Source organism: Sorex araneus, chromosome 6 (assembly GCF_027595985.1).
Source record: "Sorex araneus isolate mSorAra2 chromosome 6, mSorAra2.pri, whole genome shotgun sequence".
Lineage (NCBI taxonomy): Eukaryota > Metazoa > Chordata > Mammalia > Eulipotyphla > Soricidae > Sorex > Sorex araneus.
In genome coordinates, this window is record NC_073307.1 from 92884315 (window position 1) to 92907884 (window position 23570).

The 23570-nt window shown below is 45.9% G+C and overlaps 1 protein-coding gene across 1 annotated transcript; it reads right to left on the reverse strand.

Moving 5' to 3' along the window:
* Positions 1 to 51: 51 nt before the first annotated feature.
* On the reverse strand, positions 52 to 22095 carry LOC105943077 (apolipoprotein L2-like). The gene is made up of 5 exons (XM_055143616.1): positions 22017 to 22095; positions 17133 to 17253; positions 13482 to 14288; positions 1737 to 1860; positions 52 to 57 (listed from the first exon to the last, which is right to left on the reverse strand). Exons 1-5 carry the CDS (start codon positions 22093 to 22095, stop codon positions 52 to 54), a joined length of 1137 nt encoding a protein of 378 aa, XP_054999591.1.
* Between the last annotated feature and the right edge of the window lie 1475 nt (positions 22096 to 23570).

The following is a 23570-nucleotide window of genomic DNA, read 5'->3' on the forward strand; positions in this document are numbered from 1 at the left end:
TCGGTCATATGGGTTCCATGTCTCTCCAGACCTTCAGGAATTGCCATTGCGTTATTGCTATAAGAAAGAATGCAGATATTGACAGTCAATTAGATGAAATGCAAGTGAGCTGCAGAATGTGTATCCTGGATAAACCTTAGAATTTTCACTATCACTCAAATGAAGTATACGATAGGAGCAATGAATTTTTACCTAACATTAAGTCTGTGTTACACATTGTCGATGATTCCCAGGGCTTATTCATTGCGATATAACTATGTGAACATCATTTAAGATGCTCTCAAGTGAGAGGTATTTAATAAAAAACCAATACCCTCAAGGACAAGTTAACACCGTCAGCACAGCAGGTGTTTGTAGACCAGCAACCCTTTATCAATAAGAAGGGAGCACCTTGGTTCAGAGCATTTAGTGTGGAGTGAGAATAAAGTTGCTCAGTCAGGTCTGAACTTTGCCTATAGCCTCTGGGAAGTGTTTTACTGGCACCTGAATGTCCTATTTGATAGAGGATTCTCAACTACCTGGATATTGGGCCAGTAGATAGTCTAACTATTTAATTGTTCCCTTAATGGGGAGGCAAGGCATTTCACAGAGTTCCCAGCATTGCCAAAATGTTCTTACTTCTCCCTACAGGAAGTGTTTACTGTCATCGCTATGAAGACTTTCAGCTCTGTTTCTTCCCTGTATGGTTTCCAGATGTTGATACTAAGTGAGCATCACTGTGTGTATAAAAATAAAAAGAAAAGGCGCGGGCGAGGGAAGGGATGCCTCACCGCACCGAGCCAGGCACAGGGCCTAGGGCAGCAGCTGTCTCTCCCGCCACCCGAGTTCGGTAGCCTCCGGCCACTTTCCCCACCCTGGGGAGGTTGATGGCGAAGATGTGGCAGGCGAAGGAAGGAACGGAGCCATGATGGTTGGTCTCACTTGCAGTTTATTCCAGTCTTCCCTCTATACACTCTCCATCCTCTCTACACCTTTCCACCCCCCTCACCTTCTCTCCGAACCCCTTTTATTGATCATGGCCCTTCCAAAGGGCGCAATACATTGACGTCACCAAAGGCACCAAAAGATCTTACAGGAAGAACATTGAGGCAACATAATTCTCTTGTATCTGCAGGCCCTTAATCTAGACCCCCAGAAAGAAGATACAAAACCAAAACCGAAGCCTTCTTTGGGCTGAAAGCACTCGGATTTACATCCCAAAGACCAGGCTGGGCTGCAGCAAGAAATCTGCATGTCAATTACAAACTAGCCAGCACCTGAAATTTACATCCCAAAGACTAGGCTGGGCCAGAGCCTGGAATCTACAATGTCAAGTCAAGCCTGGCTAGCACCTTAGATCTGCGGGTCAAAGATCAGCTAGGTTTCTGTGACAAAAGGTTTCTGTGACAAAACTCCAGAAGGCAGCTGGAAAAGGGGAAATATTCCAACAACTGTTTATCAGTACCATGCTAAGTACTTTGCATGCATTGTCTTATTTTCCTTCATGACAGTAAACCAAGAGATGACACGGAAGCAAATTCCTTGCGCATGGTCACATAATCCTTTCCTACCATTTGCTCTCAACTCATACCGTCGCTGTCATTTGGATGACATAGCCATTTCCGGATGTTATGAGTAGAGCACATCCCTCGCCCGTACCACAGGTAACCACATGGAGGAGGAGTGCTTGCAAGGACGAAGGATGCCCAGAGTTACAGAATGGGTGATATTGGAGCTGATCCCTTTTTTCATCTTACTTGCTTGATTGACTCGGTATCAGCATAAAATTGCTTCCCCCCTCCATCTTCTCTCAACCGATGATGCAGACCCTTCTGGTTCACTCTTTTTGGGCTGTAGAGGATGGTGTCCTTGACAGACTCTCTAAATGGAAGAAGAAAGTGCAAAACATGAGAGGACTGGGGAGCAGCTTCCCTGGTATTGAGTCCACGGTGCTTTCATGTGCTTCTTGCTGAGCACTGTCCCCTGAGACACTATTGATGGGATTACGGGTGCATGGAATTAGTTGTGTCTCCCCTTTTACTTGTTAGGCTTCAGCTATATTGGAGATGATGTATTTAGAGAGGAAACACAGGTTAAATGATTCACAAGTTTCAGGCCTTACATCTCTAACACTGGAGTCCTACAGGACTCTGAGCATCTCCCCATACTCTCTCCACAGAGTACAGGCCACTGGAGGACAGAGTGAGAAGGTGGCAGACTGCTCACTAAGAAAAGAGGTCTCCCAAGAATCCACCCCTGCCAGCACCTCAACCTTCTATTTCCAGTCCCCAGAACTCATGGAGTCACCTCTGCCTCTCTGTGTGTCTAGGAATAGTCTGCCATGCTTTAGGTGGAGCCTGCAGGAACTTTGGTGCAGAGGTGGAGCAGCACCCTGGACACAGGTGCTCCCATGTTTACGGGCACAGAGAGCTGTTCCCCCTCCATTGCCTGGACGTGGTGAATGGGGACAGGTACAAGCATGTGTGTGTGTGTGTGTGTGTGTGAGAGAGAGAGAGAGAGAGAGAGAGAGAGAGACAGAGACAGAGACAGAGACACAGAGACACAGAGAGAGGACATGCTGAGACAATGTAGGTGTGCTTCCAGCTCCATACAGATAAGCGGGTACTCGCATTTCACAGGAGGAGTGATCACACCGCCAGCAAGAAGAAAGCTCAGGACTTAAATCTGAGCCAAATTTCAGGCCTCTCTGTGACATTACATTGAAGCCTCCTTATGTTTCAAAAATTCCTCCAGCCAGTACCCTAAACGCTATAGCATATAATGTGGTGACTTAAAGCTGTGGTTATATTAAAAACTGATGGTGCCACCTAAGTGCCATGAACAAAACTACCATTACCACACAAAGATGAATCTTTTTGTTCATCTTAGACCCTCTAATATGGGCAGTGGGAGGGGGTTCTTCCGATGGGTGGCACTGCATCCTCAGGTCTGACCCTTGGCATCAGCCCTCATCACCTCTTCCTGGTTGTCTCATGGGATGCAGCTCCCTAATCGCTCTCCCACCCCTGCAGGCCCATTGACTGAGCAAGAGATCCTCCTGTTTCTGGACTAGGTTGGTCCTTGGAATCTTCAGTCCTAGACTCCTGTTGGGACCCAGGGCTGCGCTGCCTCGTTTCCAATCCATCCTCCCTCCCTCCCCTGCCTTAGCACAGGGACCTCACATCTGCCTCCTGGGAGTTCCTGAAGGATTGGATTTTCCTTGACTTTACATAGAGTGAGAGGGGAAAAAAACTGTCATGAGAGAAAATGCTTCTGGAAATGAAATGAATTTGGGTTGCAGGGGGTGATTCATAATTTTTTGGTGGTTTCTCTGCTTCACCGAAAGAAGGAGGATACCATGATTAAGATGCCGGGAACCCAAAGCCTTGTGTGTATGGATTTATTCTTATGGGTCTCTTCTATGGTCATTGACATGAATAGGTCCCTCCCAAGGCCATCATATCTGGTCATCTGGAGCTTATGATAGGTTATTCAGGGCAGGTGCTCTAACACAGCTATGAGGGGGTACGGGATGAGGGGGAGAGATTCTACCGTAAACAAGAAGGGAAATGATCAGCATTTTAGTGCTGCCTCTGTGGAGGCACAGGGTACAGTACACAGTGATTCTCTATTTAACGGAGGGAAAATTTTTTTCATTGTATGAGGGTGCAGGTAACGTGATCCATGTCACGCAGTTGCAATATTGCGATGACAAGACAGTTCCTACTCAAGGTTGGCCATGACTCCCTCCACTTCCAACATTGCTGTAGTTTAGAGAGTTTAAGGTAGACAGTTTCAGGAATTTTGCAAGCATGAGACAGACTTAAGTAATGTCAGTGGAGCTTGGTTAGAATGGTCTTATGCATAATGTCCCTCTAGTCATTTCTCCCCTTCTAAAGTGTTTATATACTGTTCATTAACTTTTCAATTTTTGATTTCTATGTAGGATATCTCAGCCTGGAGGTACCCTCTCACTGTGGGGCCTCGAGGAGGACCCAGTAAGAGAATAGGAAATTGAATACCTTGGTTCATGATTCTGCAGGATCTTACACTCAACACTTGTATTGAGGTAGAGGCATGGTCTCACTCTGTGGGGAGGAACAAACTGTGGGGTTCAATGTGAAAAAGTTGGCCATGAGAAAAATTAGAGGATGGGTCTGGGTTTCCTTCCAGAAGGGTTACAAATGCTAAAGTGCTACTACTCAAACCCTCTGCCCAAATCTCCCAATGAACCCCACAATTGAGAGAGGGCTCTCTCTCATCCTCTCTTGCCGAGTTGGCCATGGTTCCTCACATGGGTAATAACTGACTCTTTGCCTCTACAGGGGATTCCTGATGGTCTAGACTGAGTGTACTGGCTGAGGACAGGCATGGAAGTGTCATGTTAAAGTCAATTGATAATGTTGTTCCTTTTCACAGGACTTTCCCAGTCCTCTGTTCACTAAGTGTACCATGAATTCGAAAACATGGGAGGTCACTTTTTCAATGCACCTTTGAAGGGCATCAATTTTCGCTCTCCCTCTGTGTATTAGGTGGGCTCCTATTCACATGCCCAATATACAACATGCAGAAAGTCAAGGATGGGGAAGCAGGAGATGGAGGAAGAAGGGAAGGAGAGCAACAAGAAGAAAAAGACAAGATGAAACAAAATGTTTCTATTGAAGCAATCAGGCGACGAACACATTACTCGAGCAGTCGGAAAAGGTCTCCATGAGAACCAGAAAGAAAATCCACAAAGAATTAAAGATATATTTAAGTAAATTTTGAGTTGAGGAACCTTTTGATTTTGACCCCAAAGACTGAAAGGGAAAGTTAAATTTACACGATCTCTTAAAAATTCAATGTTGTAACGAATGACCATAAGCCAAAGCAGATACAACTAGGGATATTCAGACACTGTTTGCAGTGTTTCAGCATACAAAAGAGAATCCTCCTCAGTACAACCTACCACCCCACCTATCAGCAGAAGCCCTGATAAAGCAGGGCTGCTAGGTGGGTGAGATATCTGAGCTGCCCTCTCTGTGAGGTGTCTCTGTGGAGATTAGAAGTCACACAGGCCTTCTGGTGCAGGTATTTAAGGGGGAAGGAGGGATTTAATAACACAAAGGATGATCTCTGCATAGACTGTAGATGAGAGCCACATACACACACTCACACACATGCACACACCACAAGTTTAGTTCTGTTCCTGTTTTCCAGCCAAGATGAGTGTGTAGGTTTTAGCCAAGTGGCTTCCTCTCCTCTCCCAGGCAGCTTCTGGATTCAGAGCTCACAGATCTGAACGCCATCACCCCAGAGATTCCAGAAAGGGCTAGACTGGGGGTATGGAGGGCTCGTCATCTTCATGCTCCCATTTTCCTCATGGGACCCTGGGAAGTCACTCCCCTCAAGGGGACTAAGGTTACAAAGAGACCTAGCACTGATCAGGCACCCAGACTCTCAGGTGACACCAAGCCTGAGTCCTTGGGTTTCAAGGACAAGCTATTTCCTGATTCTTTTTTTAAAATTTATTTTATTCTTTAATTAGTGAGTCACCATGGGGGTACAGATACAGATTCACACATTTTCGAGCTTGTTTTTCCCTCATACAATGTTCGCAAACACATCCCTCCACCAGTGCCCATTCTCCACCACCAATAAACCCAGTATCCCTCCCACCCCCCAATCCCATCTCCCCCCCACCCCACCTTGCCTCTGTGGCAGGGTATTCCCTTTTGATCTCTCTCTCTCTCTCTCTCTCTCTCTCTCCAATTGGGTGTTGTGGTTTGCAATATATTCCCTGAATCTTGACAGTAATCCTTTGTCCCCTGAAGGTGGGCAGCAGGGCTCTGAGGACCCGGGTGCCAGATACAGGGTGGAGATTCCCCCACCTCTCCTCCTCCTCCTCCTCCTCTATTGCCTCCATATTCCCATGGGAATAGCTCCCCCTACCCTCATCTCACCCCCTCCGCATGGCCACATTCAATTGTCGTTCCGGGTCACTATGTCTCAGGGACACAGTTCAATGAGGGGTACCGGGTTGTCTTTGTGATCCCATGAACAGTCCCCTCCCTCTTAGTTTAGGGAACGGGAGGAGGGAGCAGCAGTCAGCCCATGGGTTCAAATCTGGGCTCTGCTTCTGATTCCTGTGTGGCCTCAGGCCCTTTACCTGTCTCCCCAGAACTTGATTCTACTTATCCATAGTCACCACTGTGCTTTGATCGAGGTTGTGAGAAGATGAGGATGAGGGAAGGGAGGTGGGGTCCTCTCTCCCCTGCTTACCCCGGGATGCTCTTCTGTCCGTTGGGATTAGATCCAGGCTCTCAGTCAGCTCAGCTCCTGATACTGTGGATAAGTAGGAATTCTCACAGCTCCCAGGAATCGAATCAGAAACTGAATCTCACTACTCTTGAGCCTGTGGAGATAAATCAACCACACCCGGTCCAACGTCCAGGTCACTCAAAGCACCTCAGTCTCTCTTCCTTTCTCACCCTGTTAGAAGAGTATTTCCAGATGTCACACTTCAGATTTATTTTAATGTAGAAGAACTGTTATTTATTCAGTCATTGATTCAGCTGATCAAATTGGGCATGAAATCCACATTACATTTTAAAAAATTCAAAACGTTAATTTTATTATTATTATTATTAATAAAAGAGAGTCTCTTGCCCGCATGCCTGGCTGTCTTCCCCGGGGCCCCTCGGAGGGGATGGGCTCCAGCTTCCCTCCCCACCCAGAGCAGAGCTCCCAGTGGCTGAAGACCACTGGAACCTAGCTACAGCCATGCTCGAGGCCCCTCTCCACACGTTCAGACGGGCCTCACGCATGAAGGTACCAGCAGAGGAACCCGGGTGTGTGTAATCAATGACCAACATCCAGAGACTTAAAAGCGAGCTCCCATAAGTGCTCGGCCACTTCGCAGCCACGTGATATCTTTAGCCTACTTCTCCCTCTGGGAGAAACTGGCAAGGTTCTGAGAGTTTCCAGCCCACATGGGACAGCCTTGCAAGCTTCCCATGGTGTATTCATATGCTAAATCCAATAACAAGCTGGATCCCATTCCTTTTACCCTGAAAGAGCCTCCAGTGAGACATCATTGGGAGGGCCGAGTGGAGAGAGACTTCTAAGATCTCAGGGAAAGGACAAATGGAGATGTTACTGAGCCCGCTTGAGAAATCGATGATTAATGGGATTTCGTGATAGTGATTATTATTATTATTGTTGCTATTATTATTTTGCTTTTTTGGGTCACACCTGGCAATGCACAGGGGTTACTCCTGGCTCTGCACTCAGGAATTACTCCGGGTGGTGCTCAGGGGACCATATGGGATGCTGTGAATTGAACCTGGGTGGGTCGCATGCAAGGCAAACGCCCTCCCCTCTGTGCTATTGCCCCAGCCCCAATTATTGTATCACTATTATTCCGTTGTTCATTGATTTACTCAAGCGGGGATCAGTAACATCTCTATTCCTTCCAGCTCTCAGATTTTAGCGGCCTCTTCTTACTCATCTTTCCCAACGAATAGAGGCTCTTTCAGGGCCAGGGGAATGAGACCTATCGTTACTGTTTTGGGCACATCGAATACATCATGGGTAGCTTGCCAGGCTCTGCCCATGCGGGCGGGACACTCTCGGTAGCTTTACACTAGATATTGTTATTTATTTCGTGAAATTAATTTTAGTGTAATGAAAGACAGTAGAGGACAATCAGAAAATTAATGCATATAATAGTATAAAATTGCTGTGATTTAGATACATAACGATAAAATATAGAATTTGAAGTTCAAAAAACTGTAGATATTATGAATAAATATTATATAGATAATAGAAATTTCCGTGTAAAGTTGTGAATTTAAATTCTAGTCAGAGATGGACTGTAACCAAGATAAAGCGTAAACGAAGTGAAACTTATCACTTACAAGGGCGGGGATTGGGGGGGTGGGAGGGGGCGGGAGGTATAATGGGGTGGTTGGTGATGGAATATGGGCACAGGTGAAGGGAAGGGTGTTTGAGTACTGTATAACTGACATAATCATGAGAACTTTGTAACCCTCCACATGGTGATTCAATAAAATTTAAATTAAAAAAAAATTCTAGTCAGAGAAACATCTATTATCAGTCCTTACAATGTCTAAAACCATTAAATAGTGTGTCTTACAAATAGCTAAGAATTACTATCTTATGTATAAAATAAGTACTTACCATTAAAATGTATTTCTTAATAGAAGGCATATGACAACCAGATTCTATTTTTGTCCATTTTTTCTTTTTAAATCTACCAGAGTTACTATATTTTTAAAAATTGAATTACAGTGAACACAGTTACAAAGTTGTTCATGATTAGGTTTACCTAGGAGGCCTAAAACAGAGGAGAAACGCCATCTGAATTTCCTTGTTCATTGAAGCACTATTCACAATAGCCAGAATCTGGAAATGCCAGGAGACTGGTTAATGGTTTGAAGCTTGCCACAAGTGTGTGTGAGGTGGAGAGCAGCTAGAGAAGGGACCAGTATGACAATAATACTTAGAAATGATCACTCTGGACAAGAAGTGAGTATTAAAAGTAGTCAAATGGATATATATATATAATAATCTTTCATTATCTACATTGCAAGTCATAATGCCCTAAAGGAAAGAGAAATAGAGAAGGAGGGAGGAAGGGAGGGAGTCAGGGAGGGAGAGTGTGGGAGGGAGAGAGAGAGAGAAAGACAGAAAGACAGAGAGAGAGAGAAAGAAAGAGAGAGAGAAGGAAAATTCTTGCTATAGAGACAGACAATGGGAGGGGCTGGGAGGGAAACTGGGGACATTTTTGGTGGGAAATGTACACTGGCAAAAGGATGCGTGTTTCAACATTTGAAACAATTATTATTATTTTAAATCACTGTGAGATACAGTTACAAAGCTTTCTGTTAGAATTTCAGCCATACAATGATTGATCACCCAACCCTCCACCAGTGCACATCTTCCACCGCAAAGGTTTCCGGTAACCCCCCCCCCCCCCATCGCACCCCTCCCACTGTCTCTATGGCAAGACAATCTCTCCCATACTCTGTTTTGTATTGCTTGTTATGAATAGCATAAGATGTTACGGCTGCACTCTCCTGGAATTCTAAAATGTTAGGTAATTAGGGTCTGGAGAAACCTCTGCAGTGAGCTTATCGGTTCAGGGATTCTTTTGTGTGTCTCTGGATCACGGCCATTAAGGAGCTTAAGTAGCAGGTGGAGGCAGTTTGTGGGTGTGGCCTCCAGGGTCCCATGGGGACAGGGGATGAGAAGAACCGACCCATCCCCTACCCCTTGAGGCCCGGAGTTTGCCATCACTGAACCCGCGTACCTGCGCTTCTCAATGGGTTCTGGAAGTTGACGATGCCGGGGTTCTTAAGGGGCAGGTGGAGGGATGACGCCCACCACCATCTGAAGCACCCTGGTGAGGTCAGCCTGGTTTAAAGTCTGGAGGTATCTGTGCAGTGAGCTGCTCGGTTCGGAGATTCTTTTGTGTGTCTCTGGATCATGGACCTTGAAATCTTTTCCACAGAAATAGACAATTGTCATATGCTCTGCAGGGCGCTCCTGCCTGCCCTCAATGAGCTGTGTCACTGGCCCTAACTGTGGCTTTCCATCTCTTTCGAGATTTATGGGTCTCTGAAATAGGGCCAATAAATGAGCTTGTAAAGCTGACCCGGAGGTGGTTTGTGGGTGTAGTTCCCACATACAAAACTTTTGGCCATTCAATTTATTGGTAAACTTGGCTTCAAGTTGTTGGGGTCCGGTGAAAGGCACAGCAGCAATTTTGGGGTATCAGGACATCTGATGGCACCAGGCTGCTGATGCACTCGCCCCACAGGTACAGGTTGACCTGCGGGTGGCACCATACCCACACATTTCATTTTTCTCTGCTCAGCCCACCACCTGCGAACCAGGAAGGGGTCGCAATTTATTGCAATATAGCCAATCAGATTGACACTTCGGCATTCATTGAGCTGGTGTCATGTCAGAGAATGAGATAAACACACAAGAAGACAAACATGCAAGGACTGAGCTATGGAAAAATAGGGATGGGGAGAAAGTCGAAGACTTGGGTCGTCCTGGCTTCCATATTTATTGGATGTCATGGCTTCATGGTGTAGAGATCAAGACAATAGATGCTGAGAGAAGAGAACAGTTTCCTGGGAAACAAACCAGTGGTCCCAGGGGCACCCAATATCGACAGCATTTATATGGCTGAGGAAGTAACTCAACTCCAACCTACAAAAGACTTTTACTGAAGACTTCACTGAAAACTCCAGGCAGACCAAATTCACAATTTAAATCAAGTCTTCAGGACTCAACCTCTCTGTATGCTTGTTGTATTTGGGTCCTGACACTCAAGATTCATTCAACACTTGAGGCCATGGACACCTATTCAGGAAGAATAGAGAATATTCTATTCAAGAGAACCAGAGAATATCCATGGATCTCCTCTCCCTGGAAGGAGAGGTGTCCTTATTCAGGATCAACATTATTTTCTGGGTAACAGTTGGGTTTGAATGGAAGGTTAACAATGTCAGAAAAATTATGTCTTGAGATGCTGGATCTTTATAAATCACTGTGGCTATTCATCTTGGTGTCTCTGATAAGGAGGCCGGATGACTCAAGACCTTCAGAGCAAGAGGCACAGACAGACTTACGTGATGTAACATCCAGGTCAGGGCTGCAGCTTCTGGTGGGGATGAGCCGTAGGCACTCTTCGACCTAAACCTTGAGCTGCCGCCTACCCACTGGAGACACTACAACTCTTCGACCTAAACCTTGAGCTGCCACCTACCCACTGGAGACACTACAACTCTAGCAACTATCAGATTAGACACTACTGACACCAATATCGCAAGAAGAGTCACCCAGAATGACCACCCACAATCAGAATATTGCTCCAGTCTATGGTTATCTGCATTTCAGCCACTGTGAAGGCCTTGGCAGTTCTGTGGGGAGTGATATGGGGATACTGAGATGGGGCCCAGCAGCTGCCAAAGCCCCACCTAGAGGCGACCGGTAGAACCAGCACCTCAGTACTCCTTTGGTCCCTGGAGCTGGGGACTGGGCTTGGATTAGATGCTTGCAATTAGGGTGAGTGTCGCAGAGCAGAGACCTCACTCTCTGCCCTTCCTCGAATTATAGGGTGAATGGAATAGAGTAAGGGGTTTGTTACACGGGGAGCTTACAGACATCAGAGAGAAGAACAAAAAGCCCCTCGTGCTACCAAGTCAAGTGCTGAGGAAGCTGGTGACAGTGTCATGAGGAGTGGAGAGGACAGCCTTGATACTGGACATGGTGTTCTGGCTGGCCGCAGCGTCCAGGGACATTTCTATTGTCTCCCAGGCTGATAAAAAGCGACGTGTGCCTCTGAGATCTTCCTGTTTAATTTCAGAGTTTCTTTGGCAGGGCCCGGAATTGAACTCATGTCCTCACACATGCAAGGCAAACGCTCCCCCCTCCCCCTTTTTTAGTCTACATACTAAATTCTTTTTTTTCTTTAAAAATTAAAAAAAAATTTATTGAATCACCGTGAGATAGTTATAAGCTTTCATGTTTGGGTTACAATTTAACAATGATCAAACACCCATCCCTCAACCAGTGCACATTCCCCACCACCAATATCCCAGGTATACCCCCCCTTTACCTGCTCTTATGTGGAACTACTGCCTGGACCTCAGCATATGCTCTTCGTTGCAAACCAAGAGGTGACACGGCAAGATTCTTGTCTTGTGTTGTCTTTTTAAAAACTTATTTTATAAGTTGGTTCACAATATTTGATTACATTTAATATTCAAACACCAATCCCACCACCATTACACCTTCCAACCACTAAATTTGGGATGTTTCCATCCCAAGCCCAATCCCTGTCCCAAAACACAACGAAATAATATATTTTGTATTATCTGTTATGAAGAATTGCTGAACATGCTTACAGAAAAGTGTTCATATAGGAAACAGTGTGAAGATTGTTCTATTTTGGCAGGAGCCATTAAGACTTTCTTTAGGATATCACTAACATGTTTAAGTTTGGGTGATGTAAGATTTGATATGTATATATGTATATCTGAAAATATGTATATATGCACATATATAGGGCTGGAGCGATAGCACAGCGGTTGGGCTTTCGCCTTTCACACGGCCGATCTGTGTTCGATTCCTCCGCCCCTCTTGGAGAGCCTGGCAAACTACCGAGAGTATGGAGCCGTCAAGGCAGAGCCTGGCAAGCTACCCGTGCGTATTTGATATGCTAAAAACAGTAACAATAAGTCTCTCGATGAGAGACGTTACTAGTGCCCGCTTGAACAAATCGATGAGCAACGGGATGACAGTGACCTAGATGCATATATATATTTCTCTCTGTGATTTGTTGCCTACTGTCTGAACCCCATCAAATGTGGTGTGCTACTTATGGAGAATGGGTAGCGAGTGTCTTATGATGTGTTCAGGAATATGTTCACTCATATGTGAGGCTTGGCCCGAGCATGTGAGGAGTGGCCTTGAGCACGGCGTCGGTTGAGTTGTGGAGGTATTTGGCTGCCGGGGCTGGGTCCTTTGGGGCGGGGAGGGCTCTCACCCGCCCCCGTCTGGGTGACCCAAGTGAATCAGCTTGGCACGGAATCCGTGGCATGGCTATGGGGGCCTCATGTTATTCTCCCTCCTGAGGGAAGCAGCCTTGTGATCTGGATGGTGGCTGATGAGGAAATTATCTGGCGCTGGCAGGAGGTGGCTTATGGGTGTGACCCCTGGGTGCAGGAGACTGGGGAAAATGGTCAGAGGATCTCCGCTCCTGGTTCCCGTTGAGCCCAGAGTCCAAGGTCACAAAGTTCCGCATTACCTGGGCTCCGTGGGACTCCACTCATGCGTGAGGCTCAGCCCTAGCGTGTGGGGAGCGGCCTTGAGCTTGGCGGTGGTTGGGTTGTGGAGGTATTCGGCTGCCGGGGCTGGGTCCCTTGGGGCGGGGAGGGTTCTCACCCATCTCCCTCTGGGGCACCCGGAGTGAAACAGCCTGGCGTGGAGTCTGGTGGCATGGCTATGGGGCCCCATGTTATGCTCCCTTCCGGGAGAAGTCGACTTGTGTTGTCTTCTGGTTTCTTATTCCTCTTTTCTTAGAACAACTACTGTTCCCACAGCAGAATTTGGCTGTGATCTTTTGCACTTTCTGGACATCCCCAAACAATAGTGATTTGACAAAAATTCTACCATTCAACCGTCATCTCACCACCACCACAGGCACCGCCACCATCATTTTTGTTAAGAGTTACAGACTAAGTGAAATAAGTCCTCCTGAGGCCAAAGGTAGGCAAAGATAAAATAAATTACATGGTGGAATCAGTGACTATTTTTGCCATGATCTGAGCCATGGGGTGGGGGTTCAACAGAGGAGCCCTGTTACTTCTCTATTCTAATAATTCTAATATTTCACCCTCTAATATACCCTGGAAATGTATCCCATCCTTTACTTCCACCCACTACCCTGCTCCCTGCACTCCTCTGAGGGAATCCGACCCTACTGCAGCTTCTCATAGAACTGTTGGAGTCCCACCAACATATTTTCCAGCTCCTGAGCCCGCTGCCTCAGCATCGCACCAGACTGTGATTTCCCCCCCTCATGTAAATCCTTTGAGTCTTGAACTAGACAGTATACATCCACCAGAATTGCTAAACCTGTGGCGACCCCACCAATGATACGGGATCCCTCGGTCATTGTCCTAGCAGCGCCTTCAAACACTTTGCTGAAGAGATTAGAACTCTGAGCCTTTGGGCCAAGTTTGGCCAACCTAATGGCACGAACATGCTTTGCTATTTGTCTCACAACCTTAAAATTATTTACTAAAGAAGAGATTCTTTCTTTGCTATCACCTAAAACTTTCCAGAGCAGATGTAAATTGTTTCCAGTTGATTCCAAGTTCTTGGCCTCAGCTTCTATGGATGACATATAACTGTGCTCCACGATGCTGGAGGTCACAGCTGTGACAGTAGCCGCTGACCCTATTGCTAAACCAGTTCCTGAAACTACTAAACTGAGCCCTCCTGTAAATGGGGCAAGACCTATGGCCGCAATACACAAGATGCTGGATACGATGCCAGTGGAGTCTGCTACTACATTAGCAATGGTACAGTTCTTGTGGACTTCGTCAGCCTTCTCTGCAAGCGCATGGAGCTGTTTTATGTGCTCTTCAACATCCCCTTTCACCTGAGAATATAACCTCAGAAACTTCTCCCTGAACTCCTTCTCTTCTTGGTGCATCTCTTTGACTTCCATGGCCGTGAGCTTTCCATGTTTCTTTAGACCTTCACGAACTGCCTCTGACTCATCTCTACAACAAAGAAGACAGATATGGACAGTCAGATGATCCGCAAGTGGGCTGGACAATGTGTATCCTGGATAATCTTCAGCGTTTTCACGATCACTCAAATTAAAGGAGCAATGAGTTTTTCCCCTTAAAATTAAGTAAGTGTTATACATTATAGATGATTCCCTGTACTTATTCATCAGGATATAAATAAGTGAACATCATTTAAGATGCTCTTAAATCACAGGTCTTTATTATACAACCAACACCCTCAAAGACAAGTTAACACCTTCAGCACAGCAGTATTTGTAGCAACCCTCTAAAACAAGAAAGGGGACCACCTTGGTTCAGAGCATTTATTGTGGAGTGAGAGTAAACTTGCTCAGTCAGGTCTGAACTTTGCCATAACCTCTGGGAAATGAGTCCTGGCACCGTGATTGTCCTATTTGATAGAAGGGTCCTCAGTTACATGGATATCGGGCCAGTAGATGGTCTAACAATGTGACATTATGATGGGACCTGAGCCATGTCATCAGTTCTGACCTGGGGAAAGTCTGGAAGCTACAGGCCAAAATGTGGGCAGTATGTGTCTGACCTGAATTTAATTTTGCACAGTGATTGCATAGAAAATGACTGTTCTTGGGAAAGGCTTAGTCAGGTTATGTGAAGCTCTCTCTGGACTGAAACTTGACTCTGGCTTTCCAGGTCCTCCTTCCCAATCAGTAAAATCCTGCCTAAAAAGAACCTAGTGAGTTGGATTAGCAACAGAATCCCTCCCTACTTGTCCCAACATGTGATATGATATTAAACTGCCCTCAATTTTTTTTTATGTATTTGCTCTTGACTTGCCTTTAACCAAAGTTCTCTTAGATTAGTTTTGCAAGAATGCCCCCTATTCTTGGTATTTCTCTGGGCATTCTGGGCACTCACTTCACACTCCTTTCCTGTGAATTCCCACCTGTATTTGATGCATTTTTCCCAATATCCTTTCTGGCAGTGACTCAAACATCTATAACGCTACTCATGAATACTGTCATCTCGCTGTTCCTAACAAGAGTCAGAATCAGTTTCTCTCCCCTAGGGCGAGATTCCTAGTTATCAATGTTTGAATGTGAGGTGACATTGAATGCAGGACAATGACATTTCCTGAGGATAAGCAACGTCAAATTTGAGACCTTCCTAGACTTTGCATTTCCCCTTGCCTCTATTAACTGTCATCATCTCTCTCTAATAAACTGCAACTAGGAGCCCATCAACCTTGTTAACTCTGTGAGACAACCTAGTGAATTTTCCATCTTGATTGAGTTTTGGAAGACCCCACCCCAAATTTGTTGATGGTGTCAAATGTAAAATTGCTTAGTAAATATGTCTTCACATAGGGCAGTGTGTCTAATTCTTGAATTGAGAAAAAATATTCATTAACTATAGGTAACACTGTAGCACTGTTGTCCCATTGTTCATCGATTTACTCGAGCGGATACAAGTAACATCTCCATTTTGAGACTTGTTACTGTTTTTGCATACCGAATATGCCACGGATAGCTTGCCAGGCTCTGCCATAAACTTTAACTGTATTTCCCCCTTACATATACAAACCTGATAATATAAACACTGTGCTTCAAGATTTTAGCCAAAAATACAGCTACTGATTCAGTTGCCTAGCAAGCAGGCATCTGCTTCTAACCTTGGTTCCCATAGGCTATAAGGTCCCCTACTGGCCCTCAGTGACCCCTTTCCCACTGGCCTTTCAGGTGTCACCAGTCTAATTTGTACCTTTGCAGCAAGAGCTGCTAGTGTGTGCCTACCAATGTTTCTGCAATGTTACAGAAACTAAAAATATCTCAGAGACGAAGTTGAGACATCTCTTGTTATGAAAAGATAATGCTAGAAAAAGCTGCATATGGCTTGCTTCTGGAGAAGAACTTTCCTCTTTAGTTGGACTTGGGAATCTCCTCAGCACCTTTCAATCACACACACACACAAATGCAGTTACTTTGCAAGTAACTGTGATATTATTACCGGTCAGTTACAACACTGACCCGAGCCACAAGTCAAGGGCTTCCTATGTGGAATAGAAGAGTGTCCTGGATGGCGGTGAAAAACCCTCATCTACAGGTAGCTGTGGAGGAAATGATCCTCCAAACCCAGTCATCCATTCCAGACTAAGGGCGTCCAATTGGGAAGGGAAGAATTCTGGGCAGGATCATAGTGGTTATCTACTCAACCCCACTGTTGACTCTAATTCCTTCAATCAAAGTAGAATTATTGCTACTATCATTGGACATGTGAGAAATCTGGGAATGCCAAGCACAGATTTAGAGCCCTCCTGCTGGTGCAGATAGAGTCAGGATCTGCCAACACTGCACAAACATCTTATGACCTCTCTGTCCCATGGACTGAAAGGTCCATGTAGCAATTGAGTTATCCCCTTAATTGGAGAGAAGGAACTTACACAGTGTGCCCAGGTTTGACAAAATGTTCTTCCTTCTCCCTACAGAAAGTGTCTACTTTCATCTCTATGAAGAAAACTCTCAGCCCTGTTCCTTCCTGGTATGGTTTCCAAATGGTGATATTAGTTAAGTATCATTGTGTGTCAGTACTATGATAAGTACTACACGTATTGCCTCATTTTCTTGAAGGAAAGTGAACCGAGATATGACACTGAAGCAAATCCCTGATGCATGCTCACATAACCCCTTCCCACACATTCCTCTCATCTTGGATTGTCACTGCCATTTGGGTGACATAGCCATCAGATACTCTGAGTGAGCATGCCCCTTCCCATGGAGGTAGGCTAGAAAGGAATAAAGTAGCCCAAAGTGACAGAATTAGTGATACTCTATTAAGCCCTTCCTTCCTCTTAATTACCTGGTTAACTCAGCATCGGTCACAAATTGTTCCCACTCTTCATCTCTACTTAACAGAAGATGAAGTTCCCTCCTGCTCACTTCATTCAGGAGAGAGTGGATGGTTTCCTCAATAATGTTCTCTACGTAAAAGAAGAAGAAAAAGATGAGAGCTCTGGGGAGCAGCTTCCCTGGTATTGAGTCCACGATGCTTCCATGTGCTTTTCTCTGAGTACTGTCCTCTAAGACACTGTGGATGGAATCACCTGGTTCATGGAATTAGTTGTGTCTCCCCTTTTACCTGTTCGGCCTTGGCCCCCATTTTGGATATATTTGAGGAAGAGGTAGTTAGAGTGGTAAGAAGTGTTAAATGAGTCATAAGATTCAGATCTTAGATATTTAACACTGGAGTCCTTCTAATAAGGGAAGGGGACTCTGAGTATCTCCCCAACCTCTCTCCACAGAGAACAGGTCAAGGAGGATGGAGTTGAAGGCGGCAGCCTGCTCACTAAGAAAAGAGGTCTTCCCAGAATCCAACCCTGCCAGCACCTCAACCTTCTATCTATTTCCAGTCCCCAGAACTCATGAAGTCCCCTCTGCCTCTCTGTGTGCCTAGGAATAGTCTGTCATGCTTTAGGTGGAGCCTGCAGGCACGTTGGTGCAGAAGGGGTCAGCACCCTGGACACAAGTGCCCCCATGTTCACGGACACAGAGGGCTGTTCCCCCTCCATTGCCTGTATGTGGTGAATGGGGACAAGTACAAGCATGCATGTGTGTCTGTGTGTATCTGAGTATGTGTCTGTGTGCATATGGAGATGCGATAGGGGGTGTATTTGTATGTGTGTGAAAAAAAAGAGAGAGAGTGAGAAAGAGAAAGAAAGAGAGGACATGCTGAGATAAAGCAGGTGTGCTTCCAGCTCCATACAAGTAAGCAGGTACTCGCATTTCACAGGAGGAGTGATCACACCGCCAGCAAGAAGAAAGCTCAGGACTTAAATCTGAGTCAAATTTCAGGCCTCTCTGTGACATTACATGGAAGCCTCCTTATGTTTCAAAACTTCCTCCAAATTCTAACTTAAACTCTATAGCATATGTGTGGAGATTTCGTGGTGTGGTTATAGTAAACTGATGCTACCACCTAAGCATCATGAATAAAACTATAGTTTCAGGTAAAAACGCATCAGTATGTTCATCCTAGACCCTCTAATATGGGCAGTGGAAGGGGAGTGTTCAGATGGTTGGTGCTGGATCCTCATGTCTGACTCTTGGGATCAGCCCTCATCACCTCTTTCTGGTTGTCTCACAGGACACAGCTCCCCAGTGGCTCTCCCCACCCTTAGGTTCATCAACTGAACAAAGGTATCCTCCTGTTTCTGGAGGAGGTTGTGTCCTAGGAATCTTCAGCCCTAGACTCCTGCTGGGACCCAGGGCTGTGCTGACTCTTGTTTCTTTTTTTTTAATTTATTTTATTGAATCACCATGTGAAAAGTTACAAAGTTCTCAGGCTTATGTCTCAGTTATACAATGTTCAAACACCCGTTCCTTCACCAGTGCCCATATTCCACCACCAAAACCCCCAGTATGCCTCCCACCCCCACCCCCCACCCCCGCCTGGGTAACTGATAAATTTCACTCTTCTGCTGACTCTTGTTTCTGATCCATCCTCTCTTCCTCTTCTGCAGTAGCACAGGCTCAGCTCATCTGCCTCCTGGGAGTTTCTGGTGGATTGGAATTTATTGGATTTTATGTAGAGTGAAAGGAGAAAAGACAGAGTGTGAGAGACAATGCTTCAGGAAATAAAATAATTTTTGGTGGCAGGGCGGATTCATATTTTTATGATTTTTCTGCTTCACTGAAGAAAAATAGAATACTAGGGCAAGGATGAAGGGAACCCAAGGCCTTGGGTCTATGTATTTCTTCATGTGGAATCTCTTCGAGGGTCCTTGCCTTGAATGGTACCTCCCAGAGGCCATCATATGTGGTCATCAGGGGCTTATGATAGGCTATTCAGGTCAGGTGCTCTAACACAGCTATGAGGGGATATGGGTTGAGGGAGAGAGATTCTACTGAAACAAGAAGGGAAAGGATCAGCAAGTAGGTGCTGCCACGTGGCAAATCACATGGTAGAAATACACAGTGATTATTTAGCAGAGGGAAATTTTTCTTTTGTTGTAGGAGGGTGCAGGTATCCTGGTCCATGTCATGGAGTTCCAATATTTCAAGGAAGAGATGGTTCTCCCCAGAGGTCATCATATCTGCTCAGCAGGACCTTATTATAGGCTAGTTAGGGCAGGAGCTTTAACACAGCTATGAGGGGATATGGGATGAGGGGACGGATTCTATGGGAAACAAGAAGGGAAAGCATCAGCATTTAGGCACGGCCTCTGTGGAGGCAACGGGTAGGATACAGAGTGATTCTGTTTAACACAGGGATTTTTTTTTGCATTACACGAATGGGTGAGGATAACATGGTCCAAGTCACACAGTTTCAATATATCAAAGACAAGAGGGGCTCCTACTCTAGGCTTGGCCATAACTACCTCCATTTCTATCATCTATGTAGTGTAGAGCGTTTCAGGCAGACAATTTCAGGAATTTTGAAAGCATGAGGTGGACTTAAGTAAAGTCAAGGTAGCTCGGTTAGAATGATCTTGTGGGGGAATGCTAGAGGCAAGAAGCATGGAAGGGTAAAGAGACCACTTCAGAGTTGCTGATCAAGCCCCTTCTCACCCTGCCTCACCTCACTCAGTCTAGAAACACTATTTCTTCTTCTCCCTCTGCTCTCTCTAAGTATTCAGTAGCTGTCCTGGCTTCACTTGTGCGCCATTTCACAGTAGGATTAGGGGAAGCTCTGAGGGAGCACCTCAGCCATGGCTCCTGGGGAGATACCAGGTGGAGATATCCTCACAGATCCAACTGGGAGAGTCCCATCCTCCCTCTAGAGTTTAAGTGCTGCTCAAAAAACTCTTTCAATTCTTGATTCCTCAGGAGGATATCTCAAGACCTCTCATTGTGTGGGGTCTCAGGGAGGTCCCAGTCAGAGAATAGGAAACTGAATACCTGAAATCATTATTATGCAGGATCTCACACTCAGCACTCTGTATCCAGTAGAGAGCCGTGGCTTCACCCTTGGGGAAAGAACAAAGTGTGGGGTTCAATGTGAGTAACTGGAGTAGATTGGAAATGGGTCTGGGCTTAACTCCAGAAGGATTACAAATGCTAAAATACTGACTCCCAAACCCTCTGCCAAATCTCCCAATGAACTGCACCACATAGAGAAGGTGGCACCCATAGCACCAACGTCCCAGAGCTGAAGAAAACATGTAACCACACTCAGAAGGCCCGAAGGGTACCAGCTAGAAGAAATCCAAATAAAAATACCCCAAGACACATCCTGATCAAAATGACCAAAACCTTAGATAGAGACAAAATCCCTAAAGCAGCAGGATCAAAGAAAGAAATTGCCTATAAGGGAGCATCTTTAAAATTCAAAGCCGATTTGTCTGATGAAACGTTCATGGCCAGTGGTGGGATATAGTGAAAAACCTCAATGAAATAAATGCCTCACCAAAAATACTTTACCGAGCTAGACTCTCATCCATAACAGAAGGAAAAACACAGTTTCACAGATAAACAACAGCTCAGAAATTTCATAGACTCAAAACCATGATTACAAGAACAACTGAATGGGCTACTTTAAGACAAGACAGGACCTTCAAATACACCATACTGCAGCAGAAAACTGGGACAAAACCCCATAACAATAATCTCTCTCCACGGCAATGGGTTAAACGCACCAATTAAATGACACAGTAACTTTTTTCTCTAAACACAATTTGGCTGCCTTGTTAAATGATCCTCTGCAGTATATGGACTTTTCATGTATTTAATCATTCAAACTTCCATTCTGGTCTGCATGATTACAGAAAACATGGGGTGTGTAGGCTAGTCACACATAAGAAAATCGCAGTAAGAAGGTAACGAAAGCCCATACTTAACATGTTTCCAGTGGAAAATAAACAATTTGTTTATTGTTCAGTTTATTACTTTCCACTCGATTAAATGCTTTTTTGTTGTATTAAACCAAGTATGCTGCAGCTTAACAATAAAAAAGAAAATCTATAAAAAAAAGAAGTTACTAAAGAATCTCCATGAGAACCTGGAAGAAAATCCACAAAGAACTGAAGCCATATTTAAGGAAATTTTGAGTTGAGGAACCTTTTTACTCCACCCCTGGAAACATAAAGGGAAAGTGAAATTTTTGGGAAATCTTCAAAATTAAAGCTTCTAAAAATGCCCATACACCAACTAGACATCCTTGGACACAGTTTCACACACACACACACACACACACACACACACACACACACTCACACACACACCCAGTTGGGTTCTCTTTCAGGCTTCCTTGGCTGAAGGAGTGTGGGTATGATATCAATATAGCTTCCTCTTCTCTCCCAGACAGCTTCTGGGTTCACGGCAAGAGGTAAGAGCCTCATCACCCCCAAAATTCCAAGAGGGAAGGGCTGGGGAGATTGAGGGCCCGGCATCTTCTCCTACCTTATCCTCATAGGGGAGAAGCAGCGATCACACAGACCTGGGTTCTGAGTTCAAATCCAGGCTCTGCCACTGCCTCCTGGGTGGCTGGGCCCTTTCCCTCACCCCCTGAGCTCAGTGTCCTCACCCCTAAATAGTCACCACCGTCCTGCTCTTACAGTGAGATAACAAATGTGGGTGAGGAGGCAGGCAAGTATAAAGGGAAAGGACCCCCATGGCAGTGACATCCTGGGAGAAATAAAACCAACTAGCCCTAAGGCTGTCAGGACCCACCCTGTGTACCCAGGAAGTGAAGCCTGATCAGACCTTTATCTGGTGCCAGCACAGACCCAGAGAGGCTGCACCCCACCTCGAACAGAAGCTCCAGTCAGGCAAAGAATATCAAGAGGACCAGCAACTACTCCCAACTCTGTCCCCGTGGCAACCATCCTCGCAAAGGACTCTTATTTAGGCAGAACGTCCCATTGGGGCAGGTGAGAAAAACCCTATAAAAGCCAACTTGGCCAAAGGAAGTGCACGCATACGCTGCCCGAGCACATGCTTACTGCCGAGCATGTGTGTCACCCGCATATTCCCGCTTGAGATGTGTAAGTTCATGTAGCGTTGAGATCTAGTGCTGGGATCGAACTGGGGCTCCCTTGTCCTCCCCTGAGCACAAAACACCCTCTTCCCCACCTTCAACCCCTCACGGGCTTCCTCAAAAGTTCGAGATAAAATCTCTTACACTTCCCTCTTGTCTTCTTCCGAAGTTCTTTTCTGAGAGAAAGACAAGAACCTGACAGGCCTGGGTAGATCTGGCACTGACTTCTCCAGCAAGGAGTAAGCTCACAGTCTTAGATTTTTCCAGCTGTTCTCCGGGAATTGGGGGAACAGATGTTGATGGACAGAAAACGGCAAATACCCTTCCCGGAGCTGCCATCTCTCAGGTCCACATAATTCTCTTGGGGACCCCGGCAGCATCAGTGAGAAGGTTGTGTGGGGATGATATCAATATAGCTTCCCCCCTACTTACCCAGGGATCCTCCTCAGGCTCTTGGGAACCAGATGGGAGTGGGAGGGGTCCTGCGCAGAGAGCCAGGCCTGCTAGTTCTGACCCCACAACGGGGACTGAAGGGAAAGTGAAAGCAGTAAGAAGAACAGGTTCAAAATAGTTCAGCAAACCACACCCGGAAAGCACCCCCACCCTCGCATCCTCTTAGAACAGCTCTCCCAGGCCCTAAATTCAGGTCTCTCTCAGCTGAACCCGCGGTTCAGGAAGGAACCACCACTCAGACTCTCCGCTAATCACATGCCACACCAGGGCCTGATTCCCCCCACCTCTACCCTCCACGGCACAACACTTGGCACAGTTCTGGATTATTGGTGACTCCCGGCTCTGTGCTCAGGGCTCATGCTTGACAGGCTTGGGGGACCACCTGGGGTGTCAGGATCAAACCTGGGTCAGGGGTGAGCCAGGCATGTGCCCTACCCACTCTACTGTCTCTCAGGACCTGTGAGCCATGATTTTTTATGATTTTCTAATATAATCATTAGTTTAGCAATAATCTTTTGAAAACTAATCTTCCCTTTAATTTTTTTTTATTGTTTTATTTTAAAAAATTGGGAAAACTCCCAAGTTAGGCTCAGGTGACCCTGGGGTCACTCCTGCAGTTCTTGGCTTAGCTGGTTCAATGCTCAGTGCCTGTGGGGTTGGGGGTCGGGGGTCACTCCCAGCTGTGCTGGGCCACCAGGGCTACACCCAGCAGTGCTGGTGCGGGGTGGGAATGCGGTGCTGGGGTTGACTCAGGGCCTTGCTCATATAAGATGTGACATTCACCCCTACTGTCTTCCCATACCCCGCTTCTGAACTTTTCTCCTTAGCAGACAGGGCTAGAGTGGGCGGGGCCCTCACAGAAGTCAACTT